This window comes from Eubalaena glacialis, chromosome X, assembly GCF_028564815.1.
Source record: "Eubalaena glacialis isolate mEubGla1 chromosome X, mEubGla1.1.hap2.+ XY, whole genome shotgun sequence".
Taxonomy (NCBI): Eukaryota; Metazoa; Chordata; class Mammalia; order Artiodactyla; family Balaenidae; genus Eubalaena; species Eubalaena glacialis.
The window spans coordinates 70,048,037-70,068,700 of NC_083736.1; the positions used below are offsets into that span (position 1 = coordinate 70,048,037).

Genomic DNA, 20,664 nt, shown 5'->3' on the forward strand with positions numbered 1-20,664 from the left:
CCGCAAGTGTATTTTGCACATTGATATAACCCAAGCTTCTTGAGCTGTCCCAGGCACATAGTAAGAACACAATAAACATTTGTTGAACGAATAAATATGGTATGTTAATGCTAATATTATGGTCCTACATCATATACCAAGATTCTATCACAAAAGATTATATCCATACAATAAATTATATACATTTTGTTTTTTAATTGCGTTACAATTAACATACAGTATTATATTAGCTTCAGGTGCACCACATAGTGATTAGATGTTTTTATACAGTATGCAACGATAACCACAATAAGACCAGTTATCATCCATCACCATATTTTACAATATTACTGACTACATTCCCTATGTGCACATTAAATGCCTGTGACTTATTAATTTTATAGCTGGAAGTTTGTACCACTTAACTCCCTTTACCTATTTCATCCATTCCCCCAAGATGCATCCCCTTCTGCCAACCACCAGTTTGCTCTAGATATCGACGAGTCTGTTCCTATTTAGTTTTGCTTGTTCATTAGTTTTGTTTTTTACATTCCACATATAAGTTAAATCATACAGTCTTTGTTTTTCTTGGTCTGACTTATTTCACTTACCATAATACCCTGCAGGTTGATCCACATTGTCATAAAGGCAAGATTTCATTCTTTCTTATGGCTGAGTAGTATTCCATTACACACACACACACACACACACACACACACACACCCCTTCTTTATCCATTCATCTACTGATGGACACTTACGTTGCTTCCATATCTTGGCTACTGTAAACAGTGCTGCAATGAACATGGGAGTACACATATATTTTCAAATTAGTGTGTTTGTATTCTTCAGATAAATACCCAGAAGTGGAAATGCTGCATCATATGGCATATGGTAGTTCTACTTTTAATTTTTTGAGGAACCACCATGGTTTTCATAATAGCTGCAACAATTTACATGCCCACCAACAGTGCACAACAGTACCCTTTTCTCCACATCTTCACCAACACTTGTTGTTTCTTGCTTTTTGATAACAGCCATTCTGACAGGTGTGAGGTTGTATCTCACTGCGCTTTTGATTTGCATTCTGCTGATGATTAGTGACGTTGAAGGCCTTCCCATGCTCCTGTTGACCATCTGTATGTCTTCTTTGGAAAAATGTCTATTCAGGTTCTCTGCCCAGTTTTTAATTGGGTTGTTTTTTGATGTTGAGTTGTATGAGTTATTTATATATTTTGGATATCAACCCCTTATGGGATATATCACATGCAAATATATTCTCCATTTAGTCCCATTAAACAAATGGGACTACTTTGATGTAGTCCCATTTGTTTAATTTTACTTTTGTTGCCCTTGCCTAAGGAAACAGATTCAAAAAAAAAATATTTCTAAGACCCATGTCAAAGAGCATACTGCCTATGTTTTCTTCTAGGAATTTTAAAGTTTAAGGTCTTACATTTAAGTCTTTAATCAATTTTGAGTTTCTTTTTGTATATGGTGTAAGAAAGTGGTCCAGTTTCATTCTTTTGCATATAGCTGTCCAGTTTTCCCAACACTATTTTATTTCAAGAGACTGTCTTTTCCCCACTGTATGTTCCTGCCCCCTTTGTTGTAGATTAATTGAACATATGAGCTTCAGTTTATTTCTGAATTCGCTACTGTGTTCCATTTATCTATGTGTCGGTTTTTGTGCTAGTACTATACTGTTTTGACTACTAAAGCTTTGTAGTATAATTTCAAGTCTGGAAGCATGTTATCTCCAGCTTTGTTCTTCTTTCTCAAGATTGCTTTGGCTATTCGGGATCTTTTCTGTTCCATACAAATTTTAGGATTGTTCTCATTCAGTCAAAAATGCCACTGGTATTTTGACAGGAATTGCATTGAATCTATAGATGGCTTTGGTAGTATCAACATTTTAATGATATTGACTCTCTAATACATGAGCACAAAGTATATTTCCATTATTTTTGTGTCATCTTCCATTTTGTTCCTCAATATCTCATAGTTTTCAGAGTACAGGTCTTGTGCCTTGGTTAAATTTAAACCTAGATATTTTATTCTTTTTGATGCAATTGTAAATGGGAAAGTTTTCTTAATTTCTCTTTCTGCTAGTTCATTACTAGTGTACAGAAATGCAACAGGTTTCTGTATATATATGTATTTTTTAATTTTATTTATTTTATTTATTTATTTATGGCTGTGTTTTATTTATTTATTTATGGCTGTGTTGGGTCTGCAAGGGCTTTCTCTAGTTGCGGCAAGTGGGGACCACTCTTCATCGCGGTGCGCGGGCCTCTCACTATCGCGGCCTCTCTTGTTGCGGAGCACAGGCTCCAGACGCGCAGGCTCAGTAGTTGTGGCTCACGGGCCTAGTTGCTCCGCGGCATGTGGGATCTTCCCAGACCAGGGCTCAAACCCGTGTCCCCTGCATTGGCAGGCAGATTCTCAACCACTGTGCCACCAGGGAAGCCCTGTATATTTTTTTATGCTGAAACTTTACTGAATTTATTAGTTCTAACAGTTTTTTGGTAGAGTCTTTGGGGTTTTCAACATATAGTATCATGTCATCTGCAAATAGTGACAGTTTTACTGCTTCCTTTCCAATCTGGATGCTTTTTCCCTTTTTCTTGCCTAATGGCTGGGGCCAGGACTTCCAATACTATATTGAATAAAACTAGTGAGAGTCCATATCCTTGTCTTGTTCCTGATCTTAGAGGAAAAGCTTTCAGCTTTTCACCACTGAGCATATTACCTGTGGGTTTTTCATAAATGGCTTTTACTATGATGAGATATGTTCTGTCTGTACCCACTTTGTTGAAAGTTTTCATCATAAATGGATGTTGAATTTTATCAAATGCTTTTCCTGCATCTACTAAGATGATCATTTGATGTTTATCCTTTGTTTTATTAATGTGGTATATCACATTGATTGATTTACAGATGTTAGACCATCCTCGTACCTCTGCAATAAATTTCATTGATCATGGTGTATGATCCTTTTAATGCATTTTAAAATTCAGTTTGCTAATAGTTTGTTAAAGATGTTTGCATCTGTGTTCATCAGGGACATTAGCCTGTAGACTATTTTTTTGGTGGTGTCTTTGTCTCGTTTTGGTATCAGGGTAACACTGGCCTCATAAAATGGGTTTGGAAGTGTTCCTTCCTTTTCACTTTTTTGGAATATTTTGAGAAGAACAGGTACTTACTCTTCTTTAAATGTTCAAGATAATTCACCTGTGAAGCCATCTGGACCTGGACTTTTGTTTTTAAACTACAGATTCAATATTGTTACTAGTAATAGATCTATTCAGATTTTCTATTTCTTCATGATTCAGTCTTGGAAAATTGTGCATTTCTAGGTATTTATCCATTTCTCCCAGGTTGTCTAATTTGTTGCCACACAATTGTTCATAGTAGTCTCTTATGATCCTTTGTATTTTGGTGGTGTTGGTTGTAACTTCTCCTCTTTCATTTCTGATTTTATTTATTTGGGTTCTCTTTTTCTCTTGATGAGTCTGGCTAAATATTTGATTTTGTTTATCCTTTCAAAGAAACAACACTTATTAGTTTCATTGAATTTTCCTTTTTTTAAAGACTCAGCTTCAGCTATTTCCACTCTGATCTTCATTATTTGGTTCCTTTCACAAACTTTGGGCTTTGCCTGTCCTTCTTCTTCTTGTTCCTTTAAATGTACCTTTACATGGCTTATTTGACATTTTTCTTATTTCTTCTAGTAGGCCTGTACCACTATGAACTTTCCTCTTAGAACTGCTTTTGCTGCATCCCATAGATTTTTTAATGGTGTGTTTCCATTTTCATTTGTCTCAAAGTATTTTTTATTTCCTCTTTCATTTCTTCGTTGATCTATTGCTTGTTTAGTAGCATGATTTTTAGCCCCCCATATTATTGCTTTTTCCAGTTTTTTTCTTATACTTGATTTCTAGTTTCATACCACTGTGATCTGAAAAGATGCTTGATATGATTCCAATCTTCTTAAATTTATTAAGACTTGTTTTGTGACCTAACATGTGATCTATCCTGGAGAATGTTCCATTTTGTGACCTAACGTGATCTATCCTGGAGAATGTTCCATGTGTACTTGAAAAGAATATGTATTCTGCTGCTTTTGGATGAAATGTTCTATATTTATCTATTAAATGCATCTGGTCAAATACCAGATTTAAGGCCAGTGTTTCCTTACCGATTTAGTGTCTAGATGATCTATCCATTGATGTAAGTGGGGTATTAAAGTCCCCTATTATTACTGTATCACTGTCAATTTCTCCCTTTATTTCCGTTGACACTTTATGCTTTTCCTTGTCTTTTGTTATAGTTTTTGTTTTAAAGTCTATTTTGTCTGACATGAGTATTGCTACCCCAGCATTCTTTACTCTACAATTTGCAAGGAATATCTTTTTCTATCCCCTCACTTTCAGTTTATGTGTGTCTTTAGATCTGAGGTGAGTCTCCTACAGGCAGCATATAGATGGGTCATGCTTTTTTATCCATTCAGCTACCCTATGTCTTTTGATTGGAGCATTTAGTCCATTCACATTTAAAATAATTATTGGCAGGTATATACTTATTGCCATTTTTTTAACTTGTTTTCTGGTTGTGTTTTTAGTTCTTCTCTGTTCCAGTCTTACTCTCTTCATTTCTTCCCTTATCGTTTGATGGATTCCTTTAGTTTTATGTTTGGATCCCTTTCTCTTTATTTTTTTGTGTATCCATTGTAGGTGTTTTTGATTTGTGGTTATCATGAGGTGTGTGTATGTATGTATGTATGTGTATATACATCAACCTGTATATATACCCAATTATTTTAAGCTGACAGTCACTTTAAGTTTGAAGGCATTCTAAAAGCACTACGTTTTGCTCTTTTCCTTCAACATGCCTCTGAAAATCCTGTTGTCGCCATGGGCTGCTGCCCCGCCTGGTATTACTAGTATTGTAAGAACAATCTGTACCCAGAGTCTTGCTTCTGCCAAGGTGACCCTGATGCCAAGATCCACATCTTTGACCTGGGGTAGGAGAAGGCAAAAGTTCCCACTCTGTGGCTACATGGTGTCAAATGAGTATGAGCAGTTCTCCACTGGAGGCTGCCCATATTTGTGCCAACAAGTACACGGTGAAAAGCTGTGGCAAAGATGGTTTTCACATCCAAACGCATCTCCACCCCTTCTACATCATCCACATCAACAAGACATTGTCCTGTGCTGAGGCTGACAAGCTCTGGGTAGGTATGTAGGGTGCCTCTGGAAAGCCCCAGGGCACAGTGGCCACAGTACACACTTGTCAAGTCATCATGTCCATCCCCACCAAGCTGAAGAACAAGGAGCATGTGGTTGAGGCCCTACACAGGGCCAAGTTCAAGTTCCCTGGCCACCAGAAGATTCACGTGTCCAAGAGTGGGGATTTACTAAGTTTAAAGTCGATGAATTTGAACGTGTGGTGGCAGAAAAGTGACTTATCCCAGTTGGCTGTGGGGTTAAATACATCCTTAATCACGGCCCCTTGGACAAATGGCAGGCCCTGCACTCACAAGAGCCTTGGTGTTGTTGTCCATTCCTTGCTCATGCCCACCAATAAATCCTACTTTCCTGTCAATCAATCAAAAAAAGCACTCCATTTTCACTCGCCTGTCATGTTTTATTTTTTGTCGTTATATTTTACTTCTTTTTATTTTGTGTATCCCTTAACTACTTACTTCAGTTATAGCTGATTTTTTTTACTACTTGTCTTTAAACCTTCATACTAGCTTTTTAAAGTGACTGATTCAATTCCTTTACTATATATTCTCCTTCACCAGTGATTTTTTTCTTTTCATATATTTTCTTATTTTTAGTTGTGATCTTTTCTTTTCCCCTTAAAGATAACCCTTTAATATTTCTTGTAAGGCCAGTTTATTGGTGATGAACTCCTTTCGTTTTTGCTTGTCTGAAAAACTCCTTATCTCCCCTTCAAGTCTGAATGATAACCTTGCCAGGTACAGTGTTCTTGACTGTAAGTTTTTATCCTCTCAGCACTTTAAATACATCATGGCACTCCTATCTGGCCCACAAAGTTTCTGCTTTAAAATCAGCTGACAGGCTTATGTGGTTTCGCTTGTGTATGATTAGCTGTTTTTCTCTTGCTGTTTTTAAAATTCTCTTTTATTCTTAAACTTCTGCCATTTTAATTATGATGTACCTTGGTATGGGTCTCTTTGGGTTCATCTTGTTTAGGATCTCTATGCTTCCTGTACCTGGGTGTCTGTTTCCTTCCCTAGGTATGGATGTTTTCCGCCATTATTTCTTCAAATAAGTTTTCTGTCCCTTTCTCTCTTCTTCTTCTGGGACCCCTACAATATAAATATTAGTATGGTTGGTGTTTCACAGAGGTCCCTTAAACTCTCATTTTTAAAAATTCTTCCTTCTTGTTGCTATTCTTATGGGGTGATTTCTACTATTTTATCTACCAGATTACTTACCCCTTCTGTATCATCTCATCTGCTTCTGATTCCCTCTAGTGTATTTTTTATTTCAGTTACTGTATTGAGTTCTGATTCTTTCTTACATTTTCTAAGTCTTTGTTAAAGTTCTCACTGAGTTCCTCCAACCGTCCCCTGAGTTTGGTGAGCACCCTTATGACTGTTTCTTTGAACTCTTTTATCAGGTAAACTACGTATCTGTTTCATTAGGGTTTATTTTTTCCTGGGGTTTTATTTTGTTATTTTGTTTGGACCATATTCCTCTATCTCGTTACTTTGATCTTCTTTTGTGTTTCTATAAATTTGGTGAAACGGCTACCTCCCCAGATCTTGAAGAAGAGGCCTTGTGTGGGAACATTCCCTGTGTAGACTACTTGTGCCTAGAGGCTTTGGCAGGCCAGATGGGGCTGCAGTGGGCACCAGCTGGGGTTAATACCTGGGGACCACTATGCCCGAGGCTGCCTTGGTGGGACCACAGAACCTGGAGGAGGGCCCAGTCCAGGGGCAGCCCCCTGGGAAGTACTGCACCCAAGGCTGCCTTAAGAGGATAGCTGGAGCTGGAGAGGACCTGGTCCAGGGGCAGTCCCTGAAGAGTGCTGGGCCATAGGCTGCCTTGATGGGGCGGCTGGAGCTGGAGCAGATATGGGGCAGAAGGAGTCTGGGGGGGGGGGACTCCAAACAATAGTGATCACCAGTGCCTCCTACCCAGGCAAGGGCTCCAACAGTTCCCTGTCATTTTGGCAGAAACTCTAGGATTAGGAAACAGATTTCCTTTACATATACTGTAGGTGCCTTTAAAGTTTTTTCACTGTGTCCCAGGGTGAGTGTGTCTGCATTTGGATCCCTCAGCAATCCATCTCCCTACCGTAGATCACTGCGAAAGAGGAGGGGTTCCCATGGATACCGTGTCTCTGACTTTCCTACCAGTTTCTACGTGGTTCTTCTATTGGCAGCACCAGTTCATTCAGCCCCCAGGTCTTCTTCAAGAGGAAATGTGCTGTGTTTAGGTGTAGATCACTGTGCTCAGGGGAGGAGGTGAGCATAGGGTCTTCCTGTGCCGCCACCTTTCCAAGTCCACTCTATGCTTGTTTTCAAATATAAATGCTCACTGATAAAGCTTACTCTGAAAACACAGGCATACCTCAGAGATATTGCAGGTTTGGTTCCAGACCATCACAATAAAGCGAATATCACAATAAAGCGAGTCACACAAATTTTTTGGTTTCCCACTACATATAATAGTTAGGTCTACACTATTCTGTAGTCTATTAAGTGTGCAATAGCATTATGTCTTAAAAAACAATGTACATACCTTAATTTAAAAATACTTTATTACTAAAAAAATGCTTGCATCGTCTCGCTGAAGCAAGTCATAATCTTTTTGCTGGTGAGGGGTCTTGCCTCCATGTTGCTGGCTGTTGACTGGTCAGGGTGGTGGTTGCTGATGACTGGGGTGGATGTGGCAATTTCTTAACATAAGACAACAATGAGGTTTGCTGCATCGATAATGGCTCGTCCTTTCATGAACAATCTCTTTGTAGCATGCAATGCTGTGTGACAGCATTTTACCCACAGTAGAACTTCTTTCAAAATGGGAGTCAATCTTTTCACACCCTGAAATGGATTTATCAACTAAGTTTATGAAATGTTCTAAATCCTCTGTTGTCATTTCCACCATCTTCACAGCATCTTCGCCAGGAGCAGATTCCATCTCAAGAAACCACTCTCTTTGCTCATCCATAAGAAGCAACTCTTCATCCATTAAAGTTTTATCATGAGATTGCAGCAATTCAGTCACATCTTCAGGCTCTTCTAATTCTAGTTCTCTTGCTATTTCCACCACATCAGCAGTGACTTCCTACCCTGAAGACTTGAACCCCTCAAAGTCATCCATGAGGGTTGGAATTCACTTCTTCCCAACTCCTGTTAATGTTGATATTTTGACCTCTTCCCATGAATCACGAATGTTCTTAATGGTACCTAGAATGGTGAATCCTTTCCAGGAGGTTTTCAATTGACTCTGCCCAGATCCATCAGTGGAATCACTGTCTATGGCAGCTATAGCCTTACAAAGTGTACTTCTTAAATAATAAGACTTGAGAGTTGAAATGACTCCTTGATCCATAGGCTGCAGAATGAATGTTGTGTTAGCAGGCTTGAAAACAACATTAATCTCGTTGTACATCTCCATCAGAGCTCTTGGGTGACCAAGAGCAGTAATATTTTAGAATCACTGTCAATGAGCAGAAATATTTTGAAAGGAATCTTTTTTTTTTCTGACCAGTCGGTCTCAACAGTGAGCTTAAAATACTCAGTAAACCATGCTGTAAACAGATGTGAGGCCATCCAGGCTTTGTTGTTCCATTTATAGAGCACAGGCAGAGCAGATTTAGCATAATTCTTAAGGGCCCTGGGATTTTCAGAATGGTAAATGAGCACTGGCTTCAACTTGAAGTCACCAGCTACATTAGCTCCTAATAAGAGACTTACCCTGTTCTTTGAAGCTTCGAAGCTAGGCATCGACTTCTCCTCTCCAGCTATGAAAGCCCTAGATGGCATCTTCTTCCAATAGAAGGCTGTTTTGTCTACACTGAAAACCTGTTGTTTAGTGTAGCCACCTTCATGAATTATCTTAGCTAGATTCTCTGGATGACCTGCTGCAGCTTCTACATCACCACGTGCTGCTTCACCTTGCACTTTTATGTTATGGAGATGGCTTCTTTCCTTAAACCTCATGGAACCAACCTCTGTTAGCTTCAAACTTTTCTTCTGCAGCTTCCCCACCTCTCTCAGCCTTCATACAATTGAAGAGAGCTAAGCCTTACTCTGGATTAGGCTTTGGCTTAAGAGAATGTTGTGGCTGGTTTGATCTTCTATCCAGACCACAACAACTTTCTCCATATCAGCAATAAGACTGTTTCACTTTCTTATCATTCGTGTGTTCACTGGAATAGCACTTTTAATTTCCTTCAAGAACTTTTCCTTTGAATTCACAACTTGGCTAACTGGTCGGCAAAGAGGCCTAGTTTTGGCCTATCTCGGCTTTCAACATGCCTTCCTCACTAAGCTTAATCATTTCTAGCTTTTGATTTAAAGTGAGAGACAAGCAAGTCTTCCTTTCACTTGAACACTTAGAGGCCATTGTAGTGTTATTAATTGGCCTGATTTCAATATTGTTGTGTCTTAGAGGATAGGGAGGCCTGAGGAGAGGGAGAGAGACAGGGGAAAGGCCAGTCGGTGGATCAGTCAGAACCCACACAACACAAAATTTATCAATTAAGTTGCCTGTCTTACGTGGGTGCAGTTCATGGCTCCCCAAAACAATTACAATAGTAACATCAAAGATGACTGACCACAGATCACCATAACAAACATAATAATAACAAAAAAGTTTCAAATATTTTGAGAATTACAAAATGTGACACACAGATACAGAGTGAACAATTGCTGTTGGAAAAATGGTGCTGACAGACTTGCTTAACACAGGGTTGCCACAAACCTTCAATTTGTGAAAAACACAGTATCTGTGAAGTGCAATAAAACAAGGTATGCTTACGCTGAAATAATAAATCAAATATTTTGAAGTAGTTTATATACAGTCATTTCCTCATCATAAAATGTCCTAATACGATACTAAACTAAAACACAGAGATGTGGATGCTGTAAGGTAAACTTAAATGACTTATTCAAGGTGTTGCTTCTCAAAAAGTTCAGAAAGCTACTGCAAAAGAATTAAGCATAAACTCTTTGAAGTGAAAGTGAAATATGCAGTAAAAATCATAGCTCAGTTATAGCCATCTACTTATTTAATATCCATTTCAATTTCCAGGTGCAACATTTTGGCTCTTTAATACTTTCTATTTAGGTTTTCTTACATTTACTATAAGAAAGTGATTTGCAAGGGGAATTCCCTGGCGATCCAGCGGTTAGGACTCGGAGCTTTCACTGCCGAGTCCCAGGCTGGATCTCTGGTCAGGGAACTAAGATCCCACAAGCCACGCGGCAGGGCAAAAAAAAAAAAGTGATTTCTTTTTAACACTTACACAGTACCAGGTATATATGATCATGTATTATGATCTACTCAGCCTTATATAGAGTTAATCTAGATCTAAAGAACAAAAATAGATTTTTATCATCTATTTGTTCTAGAAAATGTTTCTGATCAACTATACATGTAGATAGCTGCAATAAATAAAAAATACATCCATATATGAATGACTTCTATTTGACTGCACAGAGCTAAAATGAAACAAACACAATAGAGAAGTAGGCAAAGTTTGTCATTTGGAACCCACAGCCTTCCCTGTCTGCTTTTAAGTTCATAACATGTAGCAACCTACTCTCTGCTCCAGTTCTTTTCAAACTTTTTCATATTATGGCATATATGGAAAGCGATAGTACTTACAATAGCACACCAGGAAAACTGGAAGATGCTATTCATTTCTGAAGGTGACCCAGCTGCATAAGACCCCATCTATAGTTCCAAGTGATGAACACATCAATACCTCAGCATACTTTTATGTAATCCATTTAGAGCACAGTATGGGACACACTGGTTAGTCTACTCTCTCTTTTCTCTTAACCATAAGTTATGAGAAAAATTTAACAAGAATATTTTAAGAAAATCATTCCCAGGAGCAAAAAAACTTTAAGCTATTTATTTCTAATTATGAGATGAGAGACTGAGGAGAACTTAAGTGAAAATGCAGGTCAGGAGACCAGGGGAGGAGATAACAGGAGCTTCCCACTACCTTAAATTAAACTATAACCATTCCTTTACTACTCTTAGAAAAGCATACTTTAAATCTAGTTGGAAGATGAACGCTGATAATAAACTGCCTTTATGGGGTAACAGAAGAGAAAAACAAGAAAAGAAATTTTGTAGTTTAATTTTTACTATTCCCCTGATTTCTTAGAGAAGTAAGCCAGGGTCTGTGGTTAGGCTGCCATCTGTCTATCCCAAGGAGGTACTGAAGAGAGAAATGTTTATCAAGGAATCACCAAATTTGTTCAGCTGCAGGCCTGAGACCAGCTAAGCTTGTCTGTGCACAGGATCATTCACCTAGCTGGCATCCACATCTCTCTTCTCAGATGGTCTCTACTGCTTTGCTCCATGATTCGCAAATGCCACATATTTAGAGCTATTTACAGTGTTTTGTCTTTAGATATTTGATATTTCAAATATTCAGATATCTGTTCCCAGCACTGGAGTTTCTAAACACCCAGTCAGGCTGCACTAGGAGTATACAGAGCCTGAACACTAAACCTTCAAATGTAGATATGAGTAAAGATAACTTTAGCCATTGGGAAGTTCAACGGAAGACTTTCACTGAGTATACACTCATGCACAAGAGAAAGAAAGAAAGAGAAAGCGAAACAGATGACACAAACTGTACCTGACACAGGGGAAACCTAGAGACAATAAATATAGATTATGAACAGTTAAAAAGGAAAAACACTAAACCAATAAAACTAGTTTTACTGTATAAAATGAATTATAATCATAGTTTATCATCTGAAATGCTTCCACTTATTTATATAGTAGTTAAGTGAAATTACCCTGGTGGGTTTGAAATGGGCTATATCTAGGTCTGAATCCCACTTCTACCAATCATTTATAAAAATAAAGATATAACAGCATTGCGAGGCTGCTCAAGAATTAAGTTAGCTAACACATGGAGTGAAAATAATACAGAGTTTAGGCATATACATGTAAATAAATGTTAGTTTTTCTTTTTTCCCTTCCTCTTAAATACCAGAGAGAGCACAATGGCTTGCTTGTAATTCAACATTCATCAAATATTTATTGTTATTACTTATATCTGATTATCCTAGATGCTTACCAATTGAGGAAAGATATTCCTTTGAGCCAATTAGTGAGGATAATTAATAACTGAAAAAAGCACTGACATCAATGACATGACATTTTCTAAATCAATGTTCCATGATAAATACAACATTTATCAGACTCACTTTCTTCCAGCTTTAAAGAAACTGAGGGATTGTTTCCTGTTTCATCCACATTTCCTTCACCACCTCCTCGAGATCTTGAATTCCAGACTTTAATCACTTCAACATCATTGTCACTGCCGCTTCCACTTGAGCTACTATCTTTTTTCCCCTTTTTCCCCTTTGTTTTCTTCTTTCTAAAAAAAAAAGAACAAATTCAAAGTATTAGGAAAACACAGGAAAGATACAAGTGCCAATTATTAGAGGATGATCAGCAAGTAGGGATTTTAAACATGTCAACACAGGGCACAAAAAGTATTCAATTTACTTTGTATAATCATCAGAGCTTAAACTCATGGAGGTTTCTTCAGAATCTGAAGCTATAAATTCATCCATACTGTCTTCATCAAAATATCCCTAGAGAAAAAAAAAATGAATGTTTTAAGAATTTATATCAATTTATACTGGAAATTATAATAATGTTTATTTCATTTAAGGATAAGTTAATTGTTATGAGATAAGGAAGAACTGAAGAACTATCATAGATTAGAAAAAATAAAGGAGACATCACAGATATGAATAATAAACGAAATGTGAAATCTTGGATTGAATCATGGAAAAGAAAAAGGATGTAAGTACAAAAACTGATGAAATCCAATTAACATCTATTGTTTAGTTAATAGTACTAACCCAATGTTAATTTCTTAATTTTGACCTTTTTACTATGGTTATGCAAGATGTTAATCTATGACAAAGGAGGCAAGAATATACAATGGAGAAAAGACAGCCTCTTCAATAAGTGGTGCTGGGAAAACTGGACAGATACATGTAAAAGAATGAAATTACAACACTCTCTAACACCATACACAAAAGATAAACTCAAAATGGATTAAAGACTTAAGTGTAAGGCCAGATACTATAAAAACTGTTAGAGAAAAACATAGGCAGAACACTCTGACATAAACCGAAGCAAGATCTTCTTTGACCCACCTCCTACAGTAATGAAAATAAAAACAAAAATAAACAAATGGGATCTAATGAAACTTAAAACCTTTTGCACAGCACAGGAAACCATACACAAAACAGAAAGACAACCCACAGAATGGGAGAAAATATTTGCAAACGAAGCGACTGACAAGGGATTAATCTTTGAAATATACAAACAGCTCATACAGCTCAATATCAAAAAAACAAACAAACCAATCAAAAAATGCACGGAAGATCTAAATAGACATTTCTCCAAAGAACACATACAGATGGCCAAAAAGCACATGAATATATGCTCAACATCACTAATTATTAGAGAAATGCAAATCAAAACTACAGTGAGGTATCGCCTCATACTAGTCAGAATGGCCATCATCAAAAAATCTACAAACAATAAAGACTGGAGAGGGTGTGGAGAAAAGGGAACCCCCTTCTACACTGTTGGTGGGAATGTAAATTGGTACAGCCACTATGGAGAACAGTATGGAGGTTCCTTAAAAAACTAAAAATAGAGCTACCATATGAGCCAGCAATCCCACTCCTGGGCATATACCCAAAGAAAACCATAATTCAAAAAGATACATGCATCCCAATGTTCACTGCAGCACTATTTACAATAGCCAGGACATTGAAGCAACCTAAACGTCCATCAACAGACAAATGGAAAAAGAAGATGTGACACATATATACAACGGAATATTACTCAGCCATAAAAAAGAATGAAACAATGCCATTTGCAGCAACATGGATGGACCTAGATTGTCATACTAAGTAAGTTAGAGGACATATATTGCATGATATCACTTATATGTGGAATCTAAAAAAGGGTACAAATGAACTTATTTACAAAACAGAAATAGAGTTACAGATATAGAAAACAATCTTATGGTTACCAGGGGGAAGGGTGGGGAGGGACAAATTGGGAGATTGGGATTAACAATACACAGTACTATATATAAAATAGATAGCTAATAAGGACCTGCTGCATAGCACAGGGAACTCTACTCAATATTCTGTAATGACCTATATGGTAAAAGAATCTAAAAAAGAGTGGATATCTGTATACGTATAACTGATTCATTTTGCTGTACACCTGAAACTAACACAACATTGTAAATCAGCTATATTTCAATAAAAATTTTTTTAAAAGATTAACATTTAACACTCCTTCCATAATCACAATGCATTCAAACATATAGTAATTAACTAGAAATAAAATAAGTTGAATTACTGTACCAAAAAGAATAAAAAATTTTGAATATACAGTACGTCTATACAGATCAACCTTTTTCCTAAAGTTATTCTGCTTCCAACAGATACCTTTTGATCAACTTTAGGTTAGTTGATTTACCTTATTTTCTTTGCTAATGTAGTCCAGCTGCAAACACCAAGGATGAGTCCAGATTCTACTTAACATCTGAAAATCTTGGAAAAGTTTTGCACCTGCCTTTCCTCTGCCACCTTCACTGCTATTACCTACACCTGATCAAAAGAAAAAAAGAGTCAATGTTAAGACATAAGAATTCTCTAATTCAACCAAGGTGTTTCTAAATTAGGGCCTTAACTTTATCTGTGCCTCGGACTCCTTTGGCCATGTAGAGAATCTTATAGGCCCTCTTTCTCAGAAAATTTCAAAACATATAAAATAAATAGGATTACAAAAGAAACCCATTATACAGAAATTATCAAGATGTTTAAAAACAAACTTTTGATATAGTGGTATGTGTACCTTATTAATGCATTAAATAACAAACTATAGCAGTAATTTTAACAACTGCCTGAAATTCTGAAGCATTGATAAAGGTAAATTTGAGATATCGGTAATGATAATAATATATAGAAATATTTCTGATTTCTATTGGTAACAAAGTCACAATTAACACTAATACTACTTTGGTTTGTTGCCTACATTAATAATTGGAAAAATGCTGTATTTTTGATAGAGGTTAGTGAAAACATGTAATTTTTTCCTTATTCAGGTTTTTCTTATTCAGGTCCTAGATTCTAACCATAGACCCTAGATTACAAACTTCTGCTTTAGATAAAGCCACTCTCTGTATACAGTATTTTAGCAACTCTTTCCAATTATTCTTACACCAAAAAAAACTACTTCTAAAACTTATGCTTTTCATGTTGAAAAAAATAGATTTCTTTTGCCCAGAGTAATTTCAACAAAATTATATTTTTCATATGAAAATGAAGTGAAAACTAAATGAATGCACATTTCATTAATATGACAAAATCATCAAGAGGGTAAAACACAGAAAAACAAAGCTGACTTTTTTTTTTTTAATAAATTTATTTTTGGCTGTATTGGGTCTCCGTTGCTGCACACGGGCTTTCTCTAGTTGCAGCAAGCGGGGCCTACTCTTCATTGTGGTGCATGGGCTTCCACTGTGGCGGCTTCTCTTGTTGTGGAGCACGGGCTCTAGGCACACGGGCTCCAATAGCTGTGGCACGCAGGCTCAGTAGTTGTGGCTCACGAGGTCTAGAGCGCAGGCTCAGTAGTTGTGGTGCACGGGTTTAGTTGCTCCGTGGCATGCAGGACCTTCCCTGACCAGGGCTCGAACCTGTGTCCCCTGCATTGGCAGGTGGATTCTTAACCACTGCGCCACCAGGGAAGCCCAAAGCTGACTTTTTTAAAAAACAGCATTTAAGCAATAACATTTTTCTGTCCACAGTTTTAAAAGATGTAAATTCACTGATAATTAATGTCTTGTCTCCATAAGGGACAAGAGTATATTCAGTAATGATATGAAATATGAATAAAAATGCATAAAAGTCTGGTACTGATTATTTTGCCTGATTAGAGGTATTTCCACTGTGTATGATAGAAATCATTGCTGTGAAAATGAGGCATCTAATTTCTTGATATACAACTGTTCATAGCATTCCCTTATAATTCTTTTATTTCTGTAAGGTCAGTAGTAATGCTCTTTCATTCTTGATTTTAGTTATTTGTATCTGCTCTATTTATTACTTTGTAAGTACAACTAAAGAGTTATCAATTATCTTGATTGTTTCAAAAAACCAAGTTTTGGTTTCAATAATTTTCTCTACTGTTTTCCTTTTCTCCTTTATATTTATTTCTGATTAGTCTTCATTATCTCCTTCCTTCTTCTTGCTTTGGGTTCAGTTTGCTCTTATTTTAGTTTCTTAAGGTAGAAAGTTAGTTATAAATTTGAGATCTTCTTTCTTAATATAGGCATTTACAGCCATAAATTTCCCTGGAAGCATTGCTTTACCTGCATCCCCTATTTTAGTATCTTATGTTTTCATTTTCATTTACCTCTAAATGTTTTCTAATTTCCTTTGTGATTTCTTTTGACTCATTAGTTACTTAAGAGCATGTTATTTACACATTTGTGAATTTTCTCACTTTCCTTCAGTTATTGGTTTGTAATTTCATTCTAATGTGGTTAAAGAAAATATTTTGTGTGGATTTTATCCTTTTATATTAAATGAGGCTTGTGTTATGCTCTAAAATATGGTCTATCTTGGAGAATGTTCCATGTGCACTCGAGAGGAATGTGTATTCTGCTCCTATTGGACGGACTGTTCTACAGATGCCTGTTAGGCCTAGTTGATTCATAAGTGTTTTTCAAGTCTTCTATTTCCTTGCTGATCTTCTGCCTAGCTGTTCTATCCAATATTGAAAGCCTTATGAGTTTTTGAAATTAATGTGAAGAAATGAGAGATTTCAAAATAAAGTAAGCTAAACAACTACCATTTATTCTCCAAGAAAGGCTGATTAAAAAGTCAATTTTTATTTTGGTGGGTGGGAACTACTCTTGTACATACCATAAACATCTTCTATTAAAAAAAATTTCATAAGACTTTTAGGCCTAACTGGCTCGGGTAGAATGTTAAAGGGGAAAAACTGAAGTCTCCTCTACCTACAGTACTGATATGTGTTAGAGTTGATATTCTTTGTGAGGAATGGGAACCACATAAAAAGAATATGCTAATAAGTTGGCCAAATAAACATCCACAGAAAAATGTTCTCTATACAAAAGAGAATTGACAATTATTATTGAATCATTCTATCCTAAAAATAAAATGTTTTGACGCCAAATGGCTTTATTTGGAAATACAAGCACAAAAAAGGGCAAGTAAATACATAATGACAAGTGAGTCTTCCTTTCACTTGAACACTTAAGACGCTGAGGTATGCCTGTATCTTGTTCTGGTTTTGATTTACATTTCCCTGACGGCCAATCATACTGAGCATCAGTTAGAGCAGTGATACTCAAGCAGAGGGTACATCAAAATCACCTAGAGGGCTTATAAAAATGCAGCTGCCTGAGCCCTACTCCAGAACCACTGAATCAACCTCTAATGTGTGGCACTTAGACCCATTCATTTTTAGAGACAAAAGGATATTACTGTTCTCTATTTTTAAGAGTACAGTTCAGTGGCATTAAGTATAACTGAAATGTTGTGCAACCATCAGCACTCTCCATTTCTAAGACTTTTTTCCATCATCCTAAATAGAAACTCTGTACCCATTAAATGAATCTGACTATTCCAGGCACCTCTAAGTGTAATCACACAGGATTTGTCCTTTTGTGTCTGGCTTATTTCATTTAACATCATGTCTTCAGGATCCGTTCATGTCAGGATTTCTTTCTAAGACTGTAATATTCCATTGTTTGCATATATCATATTTTGTTCTTCTATTCATTACTTGATGAAGACTTGGATTGCTTCCATCTTTTTGGCTATTATGAATAATGCTATGTAAACATGAATGGGTAAGTATCTATTAGAGTTCTTGCTTTCAATTATTTTGAAAGTGGAATTCTACCTAGAAGTGGAATTGCTGGATCATATGGTAACTCTCTGTTTAACTCTTTGAGGAACTGCCACACTACTTTCTCCACAGGAGCTGTACCATTTTATATTCCTAGCAGCAATGCACCAGGGTTCTAATTTTTCCGTATCATTGCCAACACTTATTATCTTTCTTTATGTGATAGTCATCCTATTGGGTGTGAAGTGGTATCTCTTGGTTTCAATTTACATTTCCTGAATAACTAATGATGATGTAGAGCATCTTTTAATGTGCTTATCAGTCATTTGTATATCTTTTTTGGAGAAATGTCTATTGAAAACTTTGCCCATTTTTGAATCGGCTTGTTTGGTTTTTCATTGCTGTTGTTGTTAGGTTGTAAGAGTTCTTTATATATTCTGGATATTATCCCCGTTTTAGGAAAGTGACTTACAAATATTTTCTTCCAATTTGTGGACTGTCTTTTTATGTGCTCCATCTTTGCATTCCTTAAGACAGTGTATGGATTTTAATACTGATTTAAGCTTAAAATCAGGCTGTCTGAAAACTAAGTATTCACACTTGTAAAACCTAAAGTTGTTTACTGAAGGCAGAGGCTTACATGTAAATATAAACTTCTGATACTTGATGGTAAAAGGAAGACTGCAGGATTATACTTTTTAGAGAACAAAGGAAAATTAAGAGGATGTTAATTTTCTTGAAATTCATTAATTTAGCCTCTCATGACTTTAATTCTGTAAATATTAAATATATTACAAATTATCACTACTAAAATTAACATCAAATTGTTGCTAGTATCAAAAGCAAAATTTATGTGAACTTTTAAAAGCCAAGTCAAATATAAAAAGAGTCAAATATAGAAACAAAAGAATTTCTGGAATATGTAACAGAAAAAATACCAAACATTTTAAATACAAGTGAGATAGGTGAATGACATTTTGGGAGAAACACTTTGATGGTTTGTAGTGAGAATCAAGATAAAGTAACCTTTAATATAATCCATTTAGCCTTTTATGGAAGTTTTTTCAAGGGGGCTATTAACTCAGGTTATTCTACTTTAAGGAAAATAAAACATCACATTTAGTAGGGGGAAAACCCAAGACATTCTCATGACTGAAAGATTCATGGCACCAGATAATAATTTAGCAATTATACCTTTCTGAGTTTAGAAGCTTTGGCAATTAGTACTTTAGATATTTACTCCTATCAACTGAAGTCACAAAGAGTGAGGCCCCTTTAATTCTTAAATACTGCATTGCTCTCAAAAAGAGTACATTTTAATATCTATACATGAGCTATTAACATTTTGCTGTTGGTTATTAAAGACAACTGATTCTTTAATATTTGAAAACATCTAGTACATTCCTCACAATAAAACAAAATTTCAAGTGGAGAAAATATTAAATGACCAAATTTAGTACCCTTTATTATTCAGAGATTAATGAAAGATAGGTCTGATAATCCCTCTCTTTCTCTCTCTCATTGGAATTTCTATATTTGGTTACTTAATTATGTCTGCAATTTTTGTCATTCAAAACAGAATGGTACTGATACAATAAATCTAATAGCTTATGATTACTATACAAATGAAACTGTGTGCCTTGCTAGAAATGATCTCCTTCCAAAAGTCAGTTAGAAAATTCTGTTTTTATAATACAGCAAAACAACATTTCTATAAAATACAAACATTCAAATCCTCTTTTCCCCAAAGCAGAACAACTGTTGAGGACTATCATCATTATTCTACTTTCTAAAATGCACTGCTGTCACAGAGTATTACTTTAACTATTGATAGGATATGAAGTATCATTCTAATATGTGTGTATACACCTCCACCCTCCATTATTTTTTGATCAACTATTGTATCCACAATGGCTGAAGGGTGCCTTCTAACCTGTAGCTCCTAAATAAATCTGGCACATCACCTGGGGAAAGGTACCAGAATAAAGTGACTAACAAGTAAAAAAATTCACTCCAGACCAAACAGAAACTAAAGTTTTGCTCTGCGAACAGTGACAACCTCGGGCACACAGACACACACAAACACACGAGTTTACTGATGATGAAACAGTATCTATTCATTGTATTTTTAAAAAGCACATAGAAAATAGTACAAAATAAAGTTCCGCATAATGTCATCACCCAGAAAATAACCTGTTATTAACATTTTTGTGTATTTTAGGCATTTGTGCATATTTTTATTGTAACATTGGGACATAATATGTGCCCTGCTTTGTATTTTGCCTTTTTTTCCCTTCAAACTTTGTCAATTTGATTCCTAAGAAATGATTTCATAAATTTGATTTACAGTTTTTTTATTATTAACGTGGTTGGATATTTTTTAATAATACATTGGAATTTTATTTATCTTGAATATTAGTTTTTTTAATTAGAAATATTTTGTGCTTTTACAATATAAACATACCCATTTTATGCAAATGCAAAATTGTAAAAGAACAACTGACATGGTGAAATTATCAAGACAGCAT

The 20,664-nt window shown here is 36.0% G+C and overlaps 1 protein-coding gene and 1 pseudogene across 7 annotated transcripts in view; one reads left to right on the top strand and one right to left on the bottom strand.

The window, feature by feature from the left end:
- Positions 1 to 20,664, bottom strand: part of ATRX (ATRX chromatin remodeler) — a 226,093-nt gene that overhangs the window by 67,310 nt on the left and 138,119 nt on the right. For all 7 annotated transcript variants that reach the window (XM_061179480.1, XM_061179477.1, XM_061179476.1 and 4 more), the window contains 3 exons: positions 14,735 to 14,865; positions 12,725 to 12,813; positions 12,421 to 12,593 (listed from right to left, as the gene is read on the bottom strand). In XM_061179480.1, the coding sequence (XP_061035463.1) occupies positions 12,421 to 12,593; positions 12,725 to 12,813; positions 14,735 to 14,865 (393 nt within the window). The remainder of the gene's footprint in view (positions 1 to 12,420; positions 12,594 to 12,724; positions 12,814 to 14,734; positions 14,866 to 20,664) is intronic.
- LOC133082633 (large ribosomal subunit protein uL16-like) lies at positions 4,895 to 5,567 on the top strand (annotated as a pseudogene).